This window comes from Molothrus ater, chromosome 19 (genome assembly GCF_012460135.2).
Source record: "Molothrus ater isolate BHLD 08-10-18 breed brown headed cowbird chromosome 19, BPBGC_Mater_1.1, whole genome shotgun sequence".
Lineage (NCBI taxonomy): Eukaryota > Metazoa > Chordata > Aves > Passeriformes > Icteridae > Molothrus > Molothrus ater.
In genome coordinates this window covers 2,417,881-2,440,809 of record NC_050496.2, presented here as the reverse complement: position 1 = coordinate 2,440,809, position 22,929 = coordinate 2,417,881, and the positions used below count along the sequence as shown (strand labels likewise).

The 22,929-nt window shown below is 37.7% G+C and overlaps 2 protein-coding genes across 2 annotated transcripts; one reads left to right on the top strand and one right to left on the bottom strand.

The window, feature by feature from the left end:
* The first annotated feature begins 1,300 nt into the window (after positions 1–1,300).
* Positions 1,301–8,273, top strand: DHRS7C (dehydrogenase/reductase 7C). Its single transcript, XM_036394622.1, has 7 exons — positions 1,301–1,472; positions 1,981–2,136; positions 4,726–4,838; positions 6,023–6,233; positions 6,510–6,602; positions 6,896–7,051; positions 8,008–8,273. The coding sequence occupies exons 2-7, from the start codon at positions 1,983–1,985 to the stop codon at positions 8,214–8,216; spliced, it is 936 nt and encodes a 311-aa protein (XP_036250515.1). The 5' UTR covers positions 1,301–1,472; positions 1,981–1,982; the 3' UTR covers positions 8,217–8,273.
* Positions 8,274–12,402: 4,129 nt separating this feature from the next.
* LOC118693920 (germ cell-specific gene 1-like protein) lies at positions 12,403–20,183 on the bottom strand. The gene is made up of 5 exons (XM_036394821.2): positions 19,874–20,183; positions 17,957–18,004; positions 13,895–14,047; positions 13,564–13,675; positions 12,403–12,785 (listed from the first exon to the last, which is right to left on the bottom strand). The coding sequence occupies exons 1-5, from the start codon at positions 20,181–20,183 to the stop codon at positions 12,530–12,532; spliced, it is 879 nt and encodes a 292-aa protein (XP_036250714.1). The 3' UTR covers positions 12,403–12,529.
* Between the last annotated feature and the right edge of the window lie 2,746 nt (positions 20,184–22,929).

Here is a 22,929-nt window from a genome sequence, read left to right as displayed (position 1 = left end):
TTTTAAATATCCTTGTTCCTCTGGCGTTCCCAGCAGTGCTCTGAAGGTGGCAGTGCACAACACATTTCTCGGGTGTTTCTGAAACTCAGATTTCTGTGCTTTTGAAGATTTGGGTGTTTGGGTTAATGCAGTCACTGCATATCTGTATTTTCCCAGATGACTCTGACAGCTTTCCTTTACAATTTTTCATTATGTTAATGGACATGATAGGATTTTATCTTTACAGTCTTACACACTGTGGGCTATATTGTTCTTTCAATTGACTTTTTCCTTCCTTTTTTACTTTTCCTTTACCTTTATTGTAGTTCATTTGGAAACAAATCACTTGGAACTTGTATAAATCCTCTATCTCTACTGTGTGTTTTTTTTTTTTTTTTTTTTTTTTTTTATTTTTTAATGTTTCAGCTTTCCAGGAAAGATGTTTCCAGAGCCCTGACTGAATTAAACAAACAACACATCATGTTCCATAAAAGGAACAAACTGGCTCAGCTGCTGATAGGGAACTGCTCATTTGTTTATTAAAAGCTGATGCTTTAAAAGTAAGAGAAGATAGCTGGGGCTTTAGGAATGATGAAAAATTGGATTTCCTCTCTGTTGCTGCAGGTGGCCTGGCATGACTCAATGTTTTTACATTTTCTTACAGAAACTGAGGTCCATTACAGCACACTGTGACCATTTTGCATTGAAAAACGTATTTATTTCTGTCATAGTTTTTTTAGCTATGTGAAAACCACCAATCTTACATAGCATAGTTTCTATTCAGTTTCCTAAAATGTTTCATTTTAACATTATGTTATAATCTAAAACTATATTTAACACACTTCTTAAGAAAATTAATACAGCATCACTTTCTAACCATAACACATATAATATTAATTTTTAATTTTGCCAACTATAAAATATATATGATTATAAACTATAATATAATTTTATATATAATAACATATATTTTATATAAATATACAAGATATAATCTATATATAATAAATAATTATATAACTATATAATATATTTATATATGTAATAATGATATCTATTTATATATAATACATATAAATATAAATATAAATATAAAAATAAAAAAAAAAATATATATATATATATATATATATATATATATATATATATATATATATATATATATATATATATATATATATATAAAATAAAATACATATTTTTCACCACAGCTAGAAATGCATGCATTGTGCAGGTGATTTGATTCTGTACCAGGAGCTTTTCTGTGGCTGGTGGGGTGGGAAGGTCAGGCATGCAGATCACTCTGGTCAGGCTAAATTTACTCTGGCGTGCCTCTGTCACCAGCCATACATAGCCACTCTCACTCAGGGCAAGCAGCCTCAACAAATCAGTGCTCTGTGAAACTCTGAAGGATCTTCATTAAATCTGCAATGAAAAAGTTTGCAGAAATACAATAGAATGATCTGTGTGTATCTGGAGTCTTCATAGCCATGGTAAGTGATTCTGTTTTCTCTGTCTTTTAGAACAGAAAAGACTTGTGTTGTGAGTTTTATCTGAAATTTGGATTAAAAACTTTTTCACTGTTTTCTAATAATAGCAATGTGATTAAAAGTTCAGTGTTTATTTCATGTTTTGCTTCAAGGCATAATAGAATATACATGCATTTATACATACATACATATATATATATATACACACTCATATATATGTATGTGTATTTTATTATGGTCTTGCCATCATACAGTAATTTTGCATAAAAGGAAACCAGATTTGCTTAGACCATAAAAAGACAAGGAAAACAGACAAAGAAACAACATTCCCCTGTTCATTAAAAAACAGCATTACACCATTGATTGGAAAATCACCTCCCTACTGTTTCAAGTTGCTGCTTTGGCATGCTGATCAGTAGATTTTCTATATCAGAAAACATTGGAATAATTGAAAAATAATCAATGTGCATTGTGATTGCTGTACTCTCAAGTGCTCTTTTGTTTCCCACAGCCATGGGTTTCCTTTCTGTCCTTGCTCTGCCATTGCTGCTCTTGGGGATCAGTGGAATTATTTACATTTACCAGTCAGTCAGGTGGCTGCTGTCCAAGTCAGCAGTGCAGAACAAGGTGGTGGTGATCACAGATGCCATCTCTGGGCTGGGCAAGGGTGAGTTGTCTCATTTCTTCTCAGTGGCACAGAACAGAAGCAGCCAGAGAGGCACCCTCGGGGTGATAAACATGCACACATTGCCTTGGGTGCATTCGTAACTGGCTGGATGAAGCAGAAGTTAATCATAAATATTTCTATTTATAAATTATTTCTATTTATATAAATATTTATATAATATTTATATAATATAAAATATATATAATATAAAACATTTATATATTTTTATTTATAATAATAAATATTTTCTATTTATAATATGTTTAATATATGTTTATATGTGTTTAATAGATGTCTATGCATGTTTAATATGTTTATATTTATATATGTTTAATGTATATTTATGTTTCATAGATGTTTATATTTTTAATGAATATATTTGACATAATCTATATAATAATTATATTATTACATTTATATTTATTATCATTATTATATTATATTTATATTTATTATCAATATTATATTATTATATCTAATATATATATTATATTGGTTAACTAGTAGGAGCTGCAGAGCTTTGTATTTATTTAATTCACTAGAGTGAGAGGTTTTAGAAGAACACTGAGTGCTATTTTTAGCACGTTGCTACTGTAAGATCTCATTTCACAGGCTGTCAGTGCAGGGTGGCTGCATAAACAGGTGTCACCTTACTCTTTACATGTTCCTTTTCAGCCCTGAGAGACTTCAACAGTTCCTGCTTCTTGTGAACAGCAATGCTCACCCCTTTTTCCCTGTTTTTATCTCTTCCCCCTCTAAATATTTTAAATTTCACCCAAATTACTCCTCCAGTGTTTCCAGATGGGCTGCCTGGCTCTGTGCAGTGTGACTTCAGAGGACAAGGAAAAAGTGGCTGCTTAGAACAGAGGCTGGACAGAGTTTGAGAATAAAGTAGGGATTTATTAGGAGGCCTCAATAGAGCCACCTCTTTTAATATTATATATATTATATGTACATTATATATATTATAAATATATATATAAATAAATATATATAGTATATATATTGTCTACATATATATATATATATATATATATATGTATGTATGTATGTATGTATATATATTTTATATATATTGTCTTCCTGTCATATTATTGTATATATTATATATTTATTATATATATTGGACAAGGTTAGGAGAATAAAGTGAGTATTTATCAAAGGCCTTCCACAGATTCACCTTGGGCAGTCAGAAACCTTGCAGAGCCTCCACCCAGGATGGATGATGGTCACCAGTTTTTTATACAGATTTAAGTTTGGTCCATTGCATATCAGAGGTTAATTGTCCAATTGCAGCTTCAGCTAATGAAGTCATATTCTCCCAGTCTGCTCTCCCACAATTCACTTTTGTTTGTACTTTTTGGGGCCTGAGGCTGTAGGGTGTCCTTGGATCTCAGGCCCAGAGGGATTCTTCTGTCTGACCAAAATGTGAAGGCAGTAGCTGACACTTTATATGGATTTCAGAGTCCTACACTAATGGATCTGAAAAACATAAAAGCCAAAACTGAAGGCATCAAGGGTGTGCAATAATTTACCTGTTCAAACAACTGATCTGGGTGGCCAGCCCAGAGCACCCCTGGTCCAGGGGAAGTGACAAAGATGCCAGGCTGGCAGAGTGCGGTGCTCATCCCAGGGAAGGGGAGGCTCTGGCAAACCTTAGAGCCACTTCCAGTGCCTGAAGGGGCTCCAAGAGAGCCAAAAAGGGACTTTGGGCAGGGGCCAGCTGTGGGTGTGGGCTCTAAGGAAACAGACAAATTCTTTTCCTACAAGCCAGAATTTCTGGACTAAAGGCAACATTCATCAAAGTTAAAAAAGAGAAACAAATCTATGATGATTGAAGATGTTTTCAATGGTTTGTGATTGTTGTTGAAACCTAGTTCCTGTTTTTTCTGAGTGCTGAAACTCAGAATAAGTTCTACAGGAGAACATCATTGGTTTCCCTTTCCACCTTTATTGCTGTTCACATAGAAGTCTTTTTCTCTTTATTTTTTTTCACAAGATTGCCTCAACTGTTGTTTATGGGGAAAATACTGCTCTAATTGTTCTGGCAAATACTCTTTTGGGCATTAAATTAAAAATCCTTCTATGCTAGAAAAAGAAAAAAAGAAGAGAAAATGGAAGGCATTCTTAAAATTACTGTGGTAAATAATGAAAAAGATTGCTTAAATAAAAGCTTCCAGCTGCACAGGTTTGCAAAACTACAAGGGTGGATCCAGAAATACTTCCATACAGATATTAAGAGTCTAACATGATCATTTAAGAAATCTAAAATGGGTAGATTGGCATGACTGGATTTCAAGTGGGTATTGAAATCTGGAGGAAATGTTTCCTAGAGGACAGCAAGCACTGGGGTTGTTCTGTTGCCCATTCAACACAGGCATTATCCCATTACATTAAATTTAATTTATTACTCACCTATGTACTATCACAAGCCAATGCTTTCTTTTTTCTCCTATCATTTTCAAATTAATGAATTTTAAAGCATGGATTCACCACCCTTAACAAAACCAGCATCCCATTTCAAGCAAAATAAACAAAATCAATTTGCCACTATTGTAATTATTTTTTTTTAATGTGTTTCTCTCCTAGAATGTTCTCGTGTGTTTCATGCAGGAGGAGCAAGGCTTGTGCTGTGTGGCAGGACATGGGAAAAGTTGGAAGCCTTGTATGATGCCTTAATTAGTGTGACAGACCCCAGCATGGTAGGTATGCACAGCCTGGGATAAACCTCGCTCAGGGACAGAATGGAATTTTAGATGCAGTAAAAAAAAATGCACAAGAAATGGGATTTGCTATTAATGACGGCTTTGGTCGCCCAGGTAATGACAGCAACAGCCCAGAGAGAGATGATGCCAAAATCCTGCTCTCCTGAGCTATTCCTGTGAAGCATCTGGGTGCTCCTGTGTTCTGAACAAGCCACCCAGCTAGAAATCCTCAGCAGAGCAATTTGCCTGATCGTGTGGATGGAAGGGATCCAAATGCTTCATGTAATGACAGGAAATGCCACCAGGTTTTCATATAATTCGTGTGCTCGAGGAGTGGGAGATAGGGCTAAAGATCAAATTCATTTTGAGCTTCTTCACTGTTTGTGGATAAAGTGCCAGGTAGAAGGGATTTGGAGTAAAAAAAGTAAAGAAAACTGCCTTTTCCTCTTGGCCACTGACAGAGGAGATGCAGGACTCCAGCTCTTTGGCAGGTGTTTCTCGAGGCTCCTGGCCAAACTTCCCTTCTGTGACTAATTCAGCTGAACTATTCCAGGACACAGGTGTTCCTGAAGGTATCACATCAATTTTGCAGCCATTGCTCATCAGACCTACAAATATTTGCCCTTTTTTTTTGCAGTGGGCTTCATTCATCTGCATAAATAACCACAAAAGTAATGTGTTCATGTTAGCCTGCACAGATTCAACTAGGGAGAAATATTAAGTATGACTAAAAGTTCTGCATTACATTCTCTAATTAATGCAGTAAATGGAAAAAATTTGAAGTTCATTCCTCTGTCCCACAGCTGATAAAACCTGATTTTGCAGAAACCATACAAAAGCAAACTCCATTTGTATGACCTGTAGCAAAACAAACCGTTCCTAACCTTCCCTCTGTCCCCATGTGTGTGTAGCTCATCCATCAAAGGAAATAGAAAGAAATAGAAATAGATAGAAATAGAAAGAAATAGAAATAGAAATAAATATAAAGAAATAGAAATAGAAATAAATATAAAGAAATAGAAATAGAAATAACTATAACTGTAACTATATAACTATAACTATAACTATAACTATAACTATAACTATAACTATAACTATAACTATAACTACAAAAAAAAATAAAAATATAAATATAGTTTGTATCTAACAAGTCCCACTGAAATGAGTCTTTTGCTCCCCAGACATATGCCCCAAAGCTGATTCTTCTGGATATCACAGACATAAGCTGCATCAGAGATGTAGCCAAGGAAATCCTGAACTGCTATGGCTGTGTGGATATTCTGATCAACAATGCAAGCATGAAGGTGAAAGGAGCAGTGCAGAGCATTTCCCTGGAGCTTGATAAAAAGATAATGGATGCCAACTATTTTGGACCTATAACATTAACCAAAGGTATTTAATTATATATTTTTTTTCTTTTTTTTTTGCTGTTACCACTTAAAGCACATTGGCAATTAAGTGTGTTAATTAATACTGCAGCCAACTCTGCATGTAGAATTCAGGTGAAGTCTAGAAGACAATTCCTAGCCATTGGATTTTGTGATACTTTTTCTTGCAGTATTGAGACAACCTTCACTAAATTTGTGCTATTTACACTTCAGCTGTTGCTCCTTTTCACTAAATCAACTTTTACTCATGTGTCTCTTTCTTGTATTTCTCTTTTTGCAGCCATCCTTCCCAATATGATCTCAAGAAGAACTGGCCAAATTGTTCTAATTAATAGCATCCAAGGGAAAATAGGAATTCCATTTCGTGCAGCTTGTAAGTTATACATTGCAAAAACATAAACTCTAATGCATAAGCTGTGAGGAGTCCCTGATTATTAAAAGTGGTTATTAAAAGTGCTAATTTGCATCCAAATTTACCATTACTACAGTATTTGGCTGAAATTTTTTCCAATTGGAACTCAATTGAAAATAGTTAAAAAGCTACCTTAGAAATGCATTTTGGTTCATCATTCTATGCTCATTTTCCCAAACATTGGTGCTTTATTATACACCTGCTTCCATGCAAGCATGTATCTAAACATGCACATGTGTGCTTTTTACTTTTAGATGCTGCTTCCAAGCATGCTGCTGTAGGATTTTTTGATTGTCTTCGAGCTGAAATGGAGGAATTTGATATTTCTGTCAGCACTGTGAATCCAACCTTCATCTGCTCCTACCATCGCCAGCCAGCACCAGGCAACTGGGAGGCATCAATCTGGAAATGTAAATTTGGGTGGATGAAGATGAGGCACATAAAGCAGGAGGGAGGCTTTTCCAGGGTTAAAAAAAAAAAGGAAAAATGATGGAAATGACAGAAAGGATGAACAGGCATGAGCAGCAAAAGGAAAGAGATATTTCATATTTCTTTATGTAGATATATTCTATATCTATATATAGATCTATATATATCTATATCTATATATAGATATATATATAGATATGGATCTATATATATCTATCTATATCTATATATAGATATATTCTATATCTATATAGAGTACCTCTATATTCCTCTGTGTGGAGGTAATATTGGCCCGTTGAAAAGAGAAGGAGCCTGGAATGAGACAATGTTGTGTGAGAAAATAAATATAATCAGGGCATCAGGAATGGAGGGGGAGGAGAGCACAAAAGTGTCACTATGAGACACGAAACAACTCAACACAGACCCGCTGCTCTTTCCAAGGTAAAAAAGGGACTTTTTATTTTCTGACTCCAACATTTATAGATTTCCAAAAGTGACAGTGGATTGGAGGGTGACAGTGCCACCTCTCCAATGACACTGGACAAACCAACAGCCCATCACATTTCTCCTCCTCCATAAAAGAATGCAAAACAATGAGTTATTAACATAAAGTGTCCGAGAAAGTTTCCTTACAAGAATGTAAACTTAAGAAGGCTTAGAAAATCTTAAAAAAATCAGGGCAACACAAAAGGGACAATTCCAGTACACTCAGGTTGCCCCTTCCCTTAGGGACTGGAAGGACTTTACCTCAATTATGAAAAGATCTTGGCCACATACTGATGAGGAGAATGGAGTGGGGAAGGGATTGAAAGTGCATAGAAATTAAACTGCTTTGACTGATTCACCAGCTGTGTACCTTTCTAACAGCATTCCCTCAGAGTACCTGCCTGTTTCTCTGTCTGTGTGTCTGCAGCTCTCACTCCTCTCTCATTTGCAGTCTTTTTCAGGAAGGTGTCCTACGGTGTGCACCCCGTGGAGGTGGCAGAGGAGGTCCTTGCCACGGTGAGCAGGAAGAAGCAGGAGGTGCTAATGGCCAATCCCATCCCCAGAGCAGCAGTTTACATCAGAACATTCTTCCCCGAGCTGTTTTTTGCCATTGTTGCCTCAGGGATTAGGGAAAGGCTGAAGACAGAAGAGGAAAATTGATTTTGATCGGTTATTTCTTTGCTTTTGACCTGAAAAAAAAAAGGTTTTTGTTTCGAATGTCAGTGACTTGGTCTGTTTGCTATGAGTAGAATAACTCCACTATCACTGACACACACAATCTTCTATAAATGTAGGAACTTCAGATGAAACAGAACACCATTGAAAGGTCAGCTGGACTAGCTCCTAAATTTAAATTTAAATAATCTATAAATTGGTTTTAGGGATTATGACAATGTGCTGCTGCTGCTGCAAGTCCCATTGCTCACATAACTTCCAGCACTTACAGACCTCATTCATGATACAATCACCAAACATGACAGGAATTCTGAGGGCAAAGGAATATCTGTCACTTGCAGGGACGTGAACCTTTGGCTGTAGCTCTAAATGAATTGCTCTGGCTTCAAGAAACCTGGCTCAGGGAGGTGTTCACCTCTGGGATGGAGGGGTCAGTTCCTGCAGCTCCTGCTGGAGCTCCATCTGCTTTCTGGTCTAGCACTGGGGTTTATTGTAGTGTGAGTGATTATGCCTTCACTGGGAAGTCAAACAATCATTTGTTCAAAATGTTCTTGGTCTTCAGCAGAGCTCTACTCCTTCAAACCAATGGGCATTTGCTGTGATCTCAGTTCTCTTTGTTTCTGTACCTCAGCAAAAGCCAAGTCCTCCACATTTCCGTAAGAGCAAGATGCAGAATAAGCATCATTTCATCAGAAAAGGATCAGGCACCACAGGACATCCCAGCTAACCATGAACCAACATTTTTTTGGCTGCCCCATCCCTGGAAGAGTTCATGTCCAGGTTGGATGGGGCTTGGAGTAACCTGGGATAGTGGAAGTTGTCCCTGCCATGGGTGAAATGAGACAGATGCTCATTGAGGTCCCTTCCAACCCAAACCATTCTGTGATTTCTATGATTTCTATTATTGTCGTTCTTTTTTTTTGTAAAACCAAGTGGATTACATGTTAAAATAAGCTGAATAATCCTTCTGCTCCATTTTGCATGTTCTATAGATCAGCATAAATTCTTCACACAATTTCACTCCCAAACTGTGAGCAGTTCAAGGAGCCACAGCAGAAGGCAGTGAAAGAGGTAAAATAACACCAGTATCCTGTCAAGAAAGTTTTAAAACCCAGATGAATTTTTATCTAGAAAGTTATATCTGAGTGATTTTCAAATTCCTGAAATGTTCTGCAGAGAAGGAAGGACTGAAGTGTTCTCCATGTCTGCTGGAGTAGGACAATGTGCTAAAATTACTGCCAAGGAGATTTACAGGGACAGCATTTTCTGCTAAGAATAGTTAAGCACAAAGGATAAATTGCCACAGAAATTTTCAAATGCCTGTCTTCAGAAGCTTTAAAGAAGAGATTAATGAAACATCTGTAAAAAAGCAATGTAGCTTTAGTTTATCCTGCCTAAAAGAAAAGAGGGATTAGATGACCTTTTAAATGGGTCACACTTTTCTCTAATTCAGTGGCTTTTTCTCATCTTGAAGATGAGGTTTCTCCACTGGTATTTCAGACACAATATTTTTTTTCCTCTCTGGGGAAATCTATTATTTAATCTGAAGTTTTCTATTTCATTTGTTGATCTCTGTTTTGCTGTCTCACCTGTGGGTACATGTTGCAAATAAAAATATTATGATAGAAAAAAGAAATATTAAGATGAGTTCAGGATAACAGGAATTGCACCCCAGAGGTGCCTATTTCTCTCATTAAATACCTGGTTTCCAGTGGTAACCAGAACTGCTGTAAATCTGTGTCTGAGATGCCACATTCATCAAAATTGATTGGATCTAATGAATCACAATAAAAAATGCTGCTGGTGCTCTTCCTCTGCTTTCAAACAATGTGGTTCCAGGACTTAGTGGGTGTCAAAAGTTAAAATAATAGGCAGAATATAAAATTGTGGCTTGCAAATAGGGATAAGAAATCTTGCATTTCATCAGGTGAATTTATTTATCAGATGTCCAGCAGAAGACATACAGCTTCTGGAATGGTTAGCATGAGAAAAACAGACAGTTTGAGATTTAGGAATGGATCTGGGTGGATTCTTACTGCACAATTATTTTAAAAGCCCTTGCCCACCTATAGCACTTTATGTGTTTGCAAACCAGTGTAAGAAACAATCCTGAGGAAGCAGCATATGGAGAGACTGCCAGGCTGTGTTAGTGACCTGAAGGCTAAGGAAAAAAATGAGGCACTTGCATAAATTTGATTTATCAAAGGACTTGTAGGCATTAGCCAAGTTTGTTCATGGATGAGGTGGAAATTCTTCCATCACACCCAGGAACAGCATGAGATGGGTAAAAGTCTGTTGTAAAAAGAGTTAGGGTTGACAAAAACCAGAAAGCCAGATGGAATCAGAAATAATTCCTCTGTTGGTGACGGTGTTAGAAACATATCCATCACAAAGAAATGAGTGAAACAAGGGGAGGAATCAAGATCTTGTGTTTTGGTCAAGGGGTTGAGACTGCTTCTAACAGAGTGGGCACCCAACTGTGGCCACTGCTCTGTTCCCCTGCTGGACTGAAGGTGGCACTTTCAGAGCGCTGGAAAGGATAAATACAGACTTTTCTAAAGATTGAAGAGGAAAACTTATTGCTATCTGCAGCCACCCTGGAGGATGGTGTAGGGAATATGGAGCCAGATTCTTCTCAAATATGCACAGTAGAAATAAAAAAGGTAATGGACATGAACTGGAACACATGGCGTTCTGATTTGATATAGGAAATTGTTTTTCTACAATTGCAGCAGTGAAGCTTTGGGACTGTTGCCAATGAGGAAATCTCTTTTTTTTTTAGTATATTCAATACATACACAAAACCTCTCCTCTCTTACCACTAATGGTTTTCTTCTGATTTAATTTTAATTTTTTTCTTCTGATTTAATTTAATTTTGGGACCTGTTGCCAATGAGGAAATCTCTCTTTTTTTTTTTTTTTCAGTAATTCAATACATACACAAAAACTCTCCTCTCTTACTACTAATGGTTTTCTTCTGATTTAATGATGCTTCTCTGTTATCAGCTCCAGCTTATCACTGGCCATAACCTGACCTGGTACAGATCCTGCTGGCAGAAGAAGCTCCCACTGTATTTATTGCTTGAATAAAGGCAGATAGGGATTTTTCCAAAGCCAGAGCTGCTCAGTAGGCTGTGTAGGACCTGTGCCACCCAGAGTTCACAAGTGTGTTTCCCAAGGAGCTCAATAACAGGAATATTCTGGTGTCCTACCAAGCAGGCACATGGCTCAGTTCCATGAGGAAGCTCCATGTTCCTGATCTGTGGTGTTTGCAATCATTTCCACCTCCCCATCTTTAATGTGATTATAGATTCTTTATGTAGAAATGTATAAATCAAATTTTGATTCTTTCTGACTCTGTTCCCAGAATGATTCCTGGGCAATTCCATAGGTGAGTTGTGTGCTGTCCACAACCAGGTATTTTTCAGATTTCATTTTGCCTCCTTATGAATCTTCCAGATTTTATTTTGCCTTCTCATTTTATCCAAATGTTTACACTGAAACCTGTTTCCTCTACCAACCTTCCTGTCACAGCAAATCCACCATGTGTAACTCTTGAACCATGAGCTGAGGTCCACAGGTTTTCTTGGAGAGATTGAACCTTTCACCACCAAAAATTATCCAAGCCATGCACCACATGCCTTATTTGCTGCCCTGTGTCACTCTAGTTTTTTAAGATTTTCTAAACTTTCTGATGTTGACATTCTTGTAGTGAATTTTCTCACACACTTTCTGTAAATAACTCATTGTTTTGCATTCCTTTATAGAAGAAGAGAGAGTTAATAGAATGTTAGTTTAACCAGTGGCATTGGAGAGGTGCCACTGTCACCCTCCAATCCACTGTCACTTTTAGAAAACTATAAATGTTAGAATCAGAAAATAAACGGCCCTTTTTTCTCTTTCACCTTGAAAACAGTGTGAGCGTGTGTTCTTTTGTGTCCTATAGCAACAGCCCTGCTTCTCATGGGTTTTGGTTTCAGGATGGGATTTTTTACAGTCTTTTTAATAAAGAATCAGAATGGAGGGATGCTCTAAAATTCAAACAAACTCAAATACTCTCTATTACTTAAAAACTTAAAAACTAGACCTGGGGGGAACCTGTCTCACTGTTTTTATCTGAACTGAGCCACCTGAATATTTTTCTCCAATACCAAGACTTCCTTGAAACATCCACGGAAATATAATTTCTTTATTAAGAAAAATAAATAATACTACACATTGATACATTTTATTCATGATACTGTTTTGTTTGGATCTAGGATTATAATTTACAGAATTCTCTGAGATCTGGTTCAGCTTTACAGGACTGAAATAGTGGCCAGGTGACGCAGACTTCTCAATGCATGCGTGGGGTCGTCTGTGGTGTTCTGGAAAGAGTTCACATACACATTGCAAACCTTCTCTGGAGCTGTGTACTCAGGAAACTTGTACTGAATCCTAAAGCTCCTTTCCAGCTTTTTCCTCTTGTGCTTGAATTCCAAGATAGTTTTTGTGTATTTGTTAATCGTGGTGACAGCTGCAGCCATACAGCAAGCGAAGGAGGTCCATGCAAGGCTGTGAACAAAAAAGGAAAAAATTTTCAGAAATTAGCAGGGAATTTTCATATTCAAGCCCTTCAATTTTATTTTTGAAAACACTGTTTAGGTGTGATTGTGTTGGTGTGTGTTAGGGAAAGATGAAGAGGCCAGGTGAGGAAGAAATACTCTTGGTCAATGACCATTTACAGACCTCTACATATTTATTGCAATATATACATTTAACATACCTGTTTAATGAATTACCTCAAATTTCTCTATTTTAGCTTTATTTAAGCTTTATTTCTCTATTAAGCTTTATTTCTCTATTAAGCTTATTATTTCTCTATATATGCTTTATTTCTCTATTAACCCTTTCTTAATATCAGAAAGGGTTTTTATTAAAAAAAAAAAAAAAAGAGGAATACAGAGAAAGTGAAAAGGTGCAGTTATTAAGGGTATAAATCTCACAGAGGACACTGAGAAAAATGTGAGTTACCCAAAAGTGTTAAAAAGAACTATTAAATATCTGGGTAAAGCAGGTTCAGAGAATTGAAATGCATTCCTGAGAAAATGCATGGCACAGTAAAAACAGAGAAAAAAGGACATCAACTCTGAAATGTTAAAACACCTAAGGAGACAGAATTAAAAAAAATTATATTGAAATACAATTTTTTAAAAAATGTGTGAAATTAAAAGAGGCATGTAAAAGTATGGCCACATGAGCATGAATTGGAGGGTGCAGCCAGGTGGGGTTGGGCTCTTCTCCCAGGGAACAGGGACAGGACAGGAGGACAGAACCAAATATAAACCAGTACCCATAGGACCAGCCATAATCCCAAGTGTGAGGTCTCCAGTCTTCAGGACCAAGATTTACAGTCATTTGAAACACAGTTGTGTACATCATGTGAGCAACCATGCCCAGAAGACCTAAAAAATACAATGTTATGATGACATTAGTTATTTAGGCCTTGGCAACCAACCTGACAACTAAATGAAAAATGATCAAGTTAAAACAATTAAGTTAAAGATAGCAAAAGCCACAAATCTAAAACTCCAAATAGGCCACATTAAGAAATAATTAATTGAAAAGAATATTTTCCCATAAAATTTGGCTTCACTGTGTGCAATGGAGATGTTTAGCTGTACCTGCTAGCACGGTGACCACTGCAGAGAAGGCGTTGATCTTCAGCCCATCAATGACTGAGCTGTAGTAGCAGATTTCTACTGACATGAGAATGTTCCCAGTCAGGAGCAAAACCACGTAGAGAAGCTCTGCTACAATAGACAGCCATAAAACCCCTGCAAACCAAATCAACAGCACTGAGATTATCAGCAATCATTTCAGATTTTCACCATTTCCTTCTTCGTCTGTATTGTTCACGCAAAGTTAAACAGAAGCACAAGGGCTATGAGGATGCTGTGATGATGAGAACATCTGTGGAGGACTTCAGTGTCAGTGGACACCCCAAATTTTAATTATTGGAAAAACAGTTGCATGTTTATTTTCACCATTTTCTTCTTCATTTGTATTTTTCATGCAAAGTTAAACCGAAGCAGAAGGGATGTGAGGGTGCTGTGATAATGAGAACATCTGTGGAGGACTTCAGTATCAATGACAAACTGATTATAATTATTGGAAAATAATTTCAATTATTTTAAAAATTAATCTTAAGAATTTTAATTAATTAATTAATTAAATTTCAAATTATAATTATTGGAAAAGCAGTTGCATGTTCTTGCTACACACTTAGTGCAAAGTGGGTCAGTGTGGTTTTATACTCAGTAGCTACCCTAAAATCACCACAAACCAAAGGTAATATAAAAAGAACCAAAGTTAATATAAAAAGAAGCAAAGATATATACAAACAACCAAAGGTAATATAAAAAGAGCTGTTGATGTCATGGTTCTGAGTGCAGAGAGGAGCAGCAGACCCAGCTGACAACCTGGGGGCCATGCACACACCTGCACTGTCAGTGGGTCCAGTCATTCAATAAAACCTTCCCCACAGGCTTAACTTCCAACCCAACAGGATCCTGATTGTTCTGGACAGAGAAACCTTCCTGAGGCCAGGTTTCGCTGAGATTCATTTCCCTGGTTTTCTGCTGATTCCTCTCTTTTTGGAGATCTGGTAATTACATCTTATGCAAGAAGTTAATCCTGCCATGAAAGTCTCTCGGGCTGCTGTCTGACCTTTAGCGCGCTCATGTCCCACAGCCAGGAGCAGGAGGCCTCCTTATGTCCAAATCTGCTGTGGCAAGATCTGGCAAATGCCCTTCCCCAAATGTAAGAGCTGAAATGAGAAATGTGGGACTCCAGGCTGCTCTTCAAAATGCAGTTTATTGTACCAAGGATGTCACAGCAGCCCAGGGCTGTGGGTGACAGAGCTGGGCCCACAGCTGTCAGCTCCAGCTGCAGGCAGGCCTGGAGAGCCACATCCCTCACTGAGGCTCTTGCTAATGGCTCCTCATGTTAGGCACCCCTGTAAGAGCCAAAATGAGGGATGTGGGATTCCAGGCTGCTCTCCAAAATGCAGTTTATTGTACCAAGGATGTCACAGCAGCCCAGGGTTGTGGGTGACAGAGCTGTGCCCACAGCTGTCAGCTCCAGCTGCAGGCAGGCCTGGGGAGCCACATCCCTCACTGAGGCTCTTGCTAATGGCTCCTCATGTTAGGCACCCCTGTAAGAGCCAAAATGAGGGATGTGGGATTCCAGGCTGCTCTCCAAAATGCAGTTTATTGTACCCAAGGTGTCACAGCAGCCCAGGGTTGTGGGTGACAGAGCTGTGCCCACAGCTGTCAGCTCCAGCTGCAGGCAGGCCTGGAGACCCTTAGTTTAGATTACAAATGCATTCTATGCTTTTCTTTTGGTTACATTGCATTTTAGACTTTTCTTTGCTGAGCATCTTAATACAGGAGAACCAATCTATACCTTAACTTTTACCTATAGCCTATCTTAACTACTATAATTACCATATTCATGTTACCATTCTCCATTCAATAAAAGTTAGTACATTGCAGTTTAAGCTAGAAGTTGTTTTTCAGTTTTCTTGCAGAAAACAGAAACTAGAAAGATTCTGGAATGGCAAGCTGATTTCATTCTAATAATATTTACATATGCAGAGTGAGCCCCAATTAAATGCCACCACTTAGGGCTAGTAAGTCTCCATGTCATGTTTTAGCAGGATGAAAATAATCCTCTACTGCTTTGATTTGTGCAAGGTGAGATCCTAGTAAGAAAGTAGCAATACTTGTGCTCAAGAGGAAATCCAGGAACTAATTCAGTGGAAAATTCTGAGACCTTTTTTCCACTTGCCACATTTGCTGCCTTGTTTGCCTGTGCTCTCTTTCTGCTTGGTAAAAACATCTTCTTGTTTGGGGTGGGTTTATCCTTTGCTCTAAGCCATAAAAACCCCTTCTAACTCACACACCCTTTGCCTCCTTGGTTATCCAGTCAGACTGGCTCAGCAATTCTTTTCTTCTATATCAAAACTTGCTTTCATTTCTATTCCTTCATCACATTCTACTTTCAAAAATCTTTCTGCTAAGCATCCATATCTGTGAGACTTTCTTGTCAAACTTTCATCCTTCCCAACACCCAAACTTTTTAAAAACCAAATATGCCATGAGACACCTGGCTGTAGATACAAGCAGTGATTTCACGTGAAGATGTGCACAAACAATCATAATTTAAAAACTGAAACACTGCTGAGACACATCCTTGGTTACCAGACACCACCTAGGGCAGGAGACAACGTTTGTGAGGTGTAGAACTCCAAATGCTGGCTTGGACAATGTCTGTGGGACTTCTGTGATTCATGGGCCATTCAGACATTAAATTCTTGGGCCAGGCTATGTGTGGGTGTTCTTGGACATGGTTTGTTTCTCCAGAAAATCTGTCTCGGTAAAAAACTGTGATTTTCATCAGGAGCTCCAGATGTTGCATTGCCCAACAGTTCTGCCTGCTCCAGCTGTGAGAGTTTGCATTTTAACATTTTTTGGGCAGTGAGCCATTGTAAGAAATTCCCTGAACAAGGGCGCCCAGCCCTGTGTGTGGGAATTCGGGGAGGCTGAGCCTGCGGCACCCTGAGCTTGGATCCCACAGCACCCCCAGGCATGTGCAGAGCACAAACCCCTTCTGGGCAGGATTTCCACGCAGGATTTCACTACCCCAGGGGGAGATTCCTGGTTTTTAGGTACCAAGATGCTTCTTGGCTGTCTCCACCTGGCCTGCCAGGGCCTGAGACATTCTCTGATGCTGTTCAGAGTCAGTGTCAGCTCTGTGTCCACCTGCAGTTTTCCTTGGGAGGAACTCTCAAAACCACCCCTCACTTCTGTGTGACTACACCCACATCTCATTTATAATTTTTTCTCATGCTAGAAAATTCTGTTATTCTGTTAAGACACTGTGATGAGCTGCAGCAGGTAGAAGGAAGACTGGCCTTCAGAAAATGAGTATTTCTCCTTCTCCAGGGTCTGAAATTGGATATCCAGGCAAATACTCCAGTCCCAAAATGCTGGGAAGAATGAGTTTTGGGTTTTTTTCTGGATCAGCCACTTGTAAACTGATTGGTCTAATCAGATCAGTGATGGACTGATGTTTTCATACTGGGGATCAAGAGGAAGGCACAAAGCAGCATCTGCAGGAATGTTTTATGAGAATATTTGAAATATTCTGTATTAAGAATTATAATTCTTTATTGAGAATTAATTATTCTTAATGAAGAATTATTGAGTAATCTTTGAAAGAAGAGAATGGAAGTGTATCCCCACAGCCCCGAGTAAGGCACAGGGAGGGGATTCAGATTCCAGCAAGGCTGGGTTGGTGCACAGCACATCTCCCTCAATCCCCTGGGCACACAAACCTCCTGGGTGGATGTTCACACACTGCCACAGAATTCCTGGCTGCAAATAGGGAGGTATGAGGGGACAGAGGGCAAAAATACACAAATTTTGACTTCCAGTACCCATATTCCAATTTCAAAAGCCATTCATATTCAAGTGGTGTGTCTTCAGAAAGACATAGATTGATATTGTAAGCTGTATTACCTTCATTTTGAAGTTAGAAAACTAAATAAAGGACAAAAAATACTCTTTGTGATTAAAGCAAGCATTTTTGAAATTGATTAATTTAATTTAATGCAGAATACTTATATGGGTAAGTGTGATCAGGAAAGTTTTGACTACAGACAAACAAAGCGCAATATCTACCTCGATCAGAAGCTGGAGTCAGACTGATGAAGCTTCTACATTTCTCACCTAAAAAAAGCAAAAAATTAAATCAAATTCAGGATTATTTTGTACTCTGTAATGGTCTAAAGAAATAGAATAATAGAAAGAAAAAAAAAATTGCAAAATCTATTATATAAGCAGAAAGTGAGAAGATCAGGAAGCTGGCTTTAGTGTACACAAAGAACCTGGTACATCAAATTTCTCCTGGGGTTAAACCAGAGAGTCCTCACAGACTATTTCAAGGTAGAGCCAGAGCCTGGAAGACCCAGAGGAAGGCTGTGAATGGATTTCCATGGGGTGAGAGGCAGGAGAGGAAAATTCCTTTGCAGAAGTGGAATCAGTCCTGGTGTCAGGGCAGAGCTGCTCTCCTCACAGCAGCAGGGCTGCTGCTCACACAAATTCCCTCTAAGCTTCATTCCAATTTCTTCCTGTAAGCTTTGATTTCCAAACCCACATGCCCCCCTCACAGATGCTGTGAACAAAGCTCTGGGAATTAATTCTCTGATCTGAACATGCTGGGTGGTTTTTTTCCAGCTCCTAACTGCACCAAGTCAGAAAACATCAGCTTCCAAACTTGAGCTTCCACAGCAGATGCTCAAATTACACAACCCTGGAACCCATGGCGTGGATGAAAGTGTCTTTTGGACAACTTTTGCTCTGATCTTTGACATTTTCCCCTTAAAACTGCATAACTTAAAAGAAGTTTTGGTAAAACTGGTCCTTCAGGACAGGTGACTGTGAAAATATTTGCATTTTTTGGCATAGGTGACAGCTGCTCTGATTTCTCTGAAGTTCTGTTCTAGCTGGGCTTGTAAACTGATCAGGGCAATAAAGGGAAAAACTTAATGTTGATCAGGTTTTACAATAAATGCTGGGATTCTTGGACCAGCAATTCCCTTATACAAAAATACAAAATTTGCTAGAAAGTTTCTGGAATGGCAAGCTAATTTCTCTCTAATAATATTTACATATGCAGAGTGAGCCCTAATTAAATGCCACCACTTATGGCTAGTAAGTCTCCATATCATGTTTTAGCAGGATGAAAATAATCCTCTTCTGCTTTGATTTATGCAAGGTGAGATCCTAGTAAGAAAGTAGAAATACTTGTGCTCAAGAGGAAATCCAGGAATTCATTTAGATCCCAAGGATATATTAGTGGAAATGATTTTAAAAATTTAAAAAAAAAAATCAGTTGGCGTTTTTTATGTTTTTATGTTTTTTATGGATCCTTCTGATCCATAGGGGATCAGGAGTTATTTAAAGCAAGTATTCATTTTGGAATAAATGGAATAAAACTACTGGAAAATGAAATGTAAAGTGAGATCACAGGGAAAAAGTAGAAATACTTGTGCTCAAGAGGAAACCCAGGAACCAATTTAGATCCCACAGATATATTAGTGCCAATGATTTAAAAAATAAATTTTAAAAAAATCAGTTTGCATTTTTAATGTTTTTATGTTTTTTATGGATCCTTCTGATCCATAGGGCATTTTATCCATAGGGGATCAGAAGGAGTTATTTAAAGCAAGGATTCATTTTGGACTAACGGAATAAAACCACTGGAAAAATGAAATGCTTTCTTGTTAGAGCCATTTAACTTGCTGTTATGCTGAGTAGAATAAAAACCAAATAATCTTCATCTGTACCACAACCTGTCAGCTAAATCAAAGCCACAACTTGTCAGCTTCATGTTCTTTGCAGAATTTATTAGGAATTTTTTAAGGATTGACTAGACACTACCCTCTAAGGTCCCTTTTTCCAGAGAAGAGCAACTTTTTAAGGACCCAAACACCCTAAAATACATCGGCGGTAATGAAGCAGAAGGGACGGCCGCACCGAATAAGCAGGAAAAACCCACGATTTCTTCATTAAATAAATTTCCACGGGTTTACTCACCTTCTTCATTGATCATTTCCTCACAGGAGTACCAGATGCCAGCATGGAACTTCTTCTCCACGAATTTGTCGTCGCCAGTCTCCCAGATGTACTGCACAGCCTGGCTGCCGTTGCCGTCGGCGCTGTTGAAGCGGATGCACAGGTCCCCTTTGCTGTCCCCTTTGCAGAAAGGTTTGGCCACTTTCCTGGTGCCCTCGCACCAGTAACTGCTGCTGAAAGCTGTGATGGAGAAGATTAGAGAGAGGAAACTCAGAGAAAATGCTGCTGAGGCTCTGTGCCTCCTGTCTGCCTCTGGGATGGAGGATGGCATCTTCCAGAGATGCGCCAGAAATTATTCCTGAAATTCCTTCCTGCAAATTTCTGCATCTGCCTGATGGAACACCTGCCTTCACCATCTGCCTGCCTTCACCATCCCATTCCTCATCCCTCCCAGAAAATTGTGCTGGCTTAGGAGTTTAAGGCAGAGAGCAGAGATCTGGGCATGACCAGAAGTCATGTGGCAGGGGAGATTAAGAATAAAGGACAGTGTTGCTTGGCAGCGATGTATTGTGGAAGGAATATGAGGAAATGTGGCAATAAATGTTAATTTGCCCCATGAATCATACACAGAACACAGAAGCATTGGAAGCACCCCAGTGTGCAATCACTAAAGTTTTATTTACACAAACAAAAAATGCCTGTTTACCTTGATCAGAGTCAGACTGATGGAATCTCTGTTTCTTAGCTAAGGAATAAATAAAATCTCACCGTTCCAAATGCTCCTGTGACACTGAGCTCTCTAAATTGAACACAGTTGTGACTCTTGCTATAAAAAAGCTTGTAAGGAGCTAAAACTGGTTGGTCAGCCAGAGCATTTCACAGCATGCAGCACTAGAAAGGGAACTGCCTATGTTCAGAGCTCCACCAGTGACAAATAATTATTTGAAAATAATTCAATTACCTGACTTTTGATGGTTTCCAGGGCACTTCCCAGCCTGCCCCCATGAACACACAACACAAGTTTTCCCCAAGGGAGCTGAAACATTAGAGAAAAGGCTGAATTATCCTTATTTCATATTTCACTGTGTGAAATAGAATTTCTTTTTCCTCCATCTAAGAAACATTTCCCACCTTATGTTATATGTATTGTATTTTCTGCCTGTTTGGTGATGCAGTAAGTTATGCAAAGAACCAAAAGGAGGTGGGTGTTAGAGTAATTCACTGCTTCATTTTACAACTGTGAAGTCAAAATGTGCCCTGGGGGAGGATGGTTCCTCAGGACGGACACTGAAGTCACATATGTACCTTCTAATGAAAATAATTTGGATTTTCAAGACAGCTCTCCACCCAAAGATGTCCGAGCTGGAGAAGCAGGTGAAACTCAAGGATAACAGGATCAGGAGTGGGAGCAAGTGTGAGAGCAGGAGGGAGAAAGGGAGGGAGGGAAATCCTTCTAAGGATTAAACCCTGATCTCTCTTTCTGTTCCTGTGACTAATCTGCATATGGCTGTAATTAAATATATTTTGAGACCTGTGAAACCATTGATGCCTTCTGGGTGACACCTGCAGTCTGAGATGTTTCACAGAGACAGTTTTTGCTCATTCCCTAGCAATGCTGGTACCGCAACTTTCAAATCAATTTTTGATGCAAGAATGGCTCTGTTTAATTGGAGAAATAGGAGAAATTTATTGGTTGGATCTGTCTAAATGTGAAAAAAACAAGGAGCAAATAGGTTTGTGGACCTTCCTTCAAGCTAGGTGTTATGTGTAGTGTTTTTTGCTGAATAAAGTTGAGAGGTGTGTAAACAGAATATGTGCAGGTAACACCAAGGCAGCCACGGTCCACCTGGCAGCTGCACCTTTGAAGAAAAAAATGAACATCACAAAAATTCCAGTAAAAATTCACTGCTGGGAGCATAATTTTTTTTTTCACACTTAGATTCTCCCTGATCCTGCACTGGCTGTGCACATTTGACAAAATATGATCAAAAAGCATAAAACCAACTTTTAGTGAGCTGTTTTCTGACAGACAACAACAAGCTTCCTACAAAAAATTTTTCCTGTGTTTTAAAGTTTCATTTATTGGTTTCGTGAGGTGTGTGTAAATATATATATCTGCATAAATATATATTTCTATAAATTCATATGTATAAATATATACATATATAGAGATATGTATATATATATATGCATAAATATATACATATAAGTATTGTATATAAATATTAAATGTAACAGAAATATAAAATAAATATAAATATAAAATAAATATAGATATATTTGTATAAATATATATATGTGTATAAATATATATATGTGTATAAATATATATATGTGTATAAATATATATGTAAATATATATATGTGTATAAATATATATGGATAAATATTTACATATATAGAGACATGTATAAATATATATGCATAAATATATAAGTATAGTATATAAATATTAAATGTAAAATATAAAATAAAAAATATAAAATAAAAATAAATATTAAATAAATATAGATATATTTGTATAAATATATATATGTGTATAAATATATATGGATAAATATATATGTGTATAAATATATATGGATAAATATATACATATATAGAGATATGTATAAATATACATGTAAAATATATAAATATAAATAGAAAATAAATATGGTATATAAATATTAAATGTAAATATAAATATAAAATCAATACACATATAAAATTAATATAGACATATAAAAATGTATGTATGTATGTATGTATGTATAAATATATATATGTGTTTTTGTGGAGCTGGATTGCATTCTGGAAAAATCACTGGCAAAATTCCTGTGGTGATTCAAGGGACAGGATCAGCCCTTTCATGTTTTAATAGTTTTCTGCCTCCTTATTGGCTAATGGAGAAGCTGCAGTAAGCAGAGTTTGTGAAGTTTAGACTGAGCTCTCTCTGCCTTTAATCAGAAACACCAAAGCAGAGCTGGAGTCTAGCAAAGCGAAACACTTCAGGAGACTTCCTCACTTATTGGAAAGAGCATTCATGGAACAGTGGCATTCGTAAAAGAAGACACTTTTACTTCTTTTTTTCTTTT

Coding starts and splice junctions, on each gene's coding strand:
- LOC118693920 (XM_036394821.2), bottom strand. CDS start 20,183: ATGCCATCCTCCATCCCAGAGGCAGACAGGAGGCACAGAGCCTCAGCA. Junction 13,676..13,894: donor AGTGGTCACCGTGCTAGCAG/GTACAGCTAAAC, acceptor TGTATTTTTTAG/GTCTTCTGGGCATGGTTGCT. Junction 12,786..13,563: donor GATTATGGCTGGTCCTATGG/GTACTGGTTTAT, acceptor TTTTGTTCACAG/CCTTGCATGGACCTCCTTCG.
- DHRS7C (XM_036394622.1), top strand. CDS start 1,983: ATGGGTTTCCTTTCTGTCCTTGCTCTGCCATTGCTGCTCTTGGGGATC. Junction 6,234..6,509: donor ACCTATAACATTAACCAAAG/GTATTTAATTAT, acceptor CTCTTTTTGCAG/CCATCCTTCCCAATATGATC. Junction 6,603..6,895: donor AATTCCATTTCGTGCAGCTT/GTAAGTTATACA, acceptor TTTTACTTTTAG/ATGCTGCTTCCAAGCATGCT.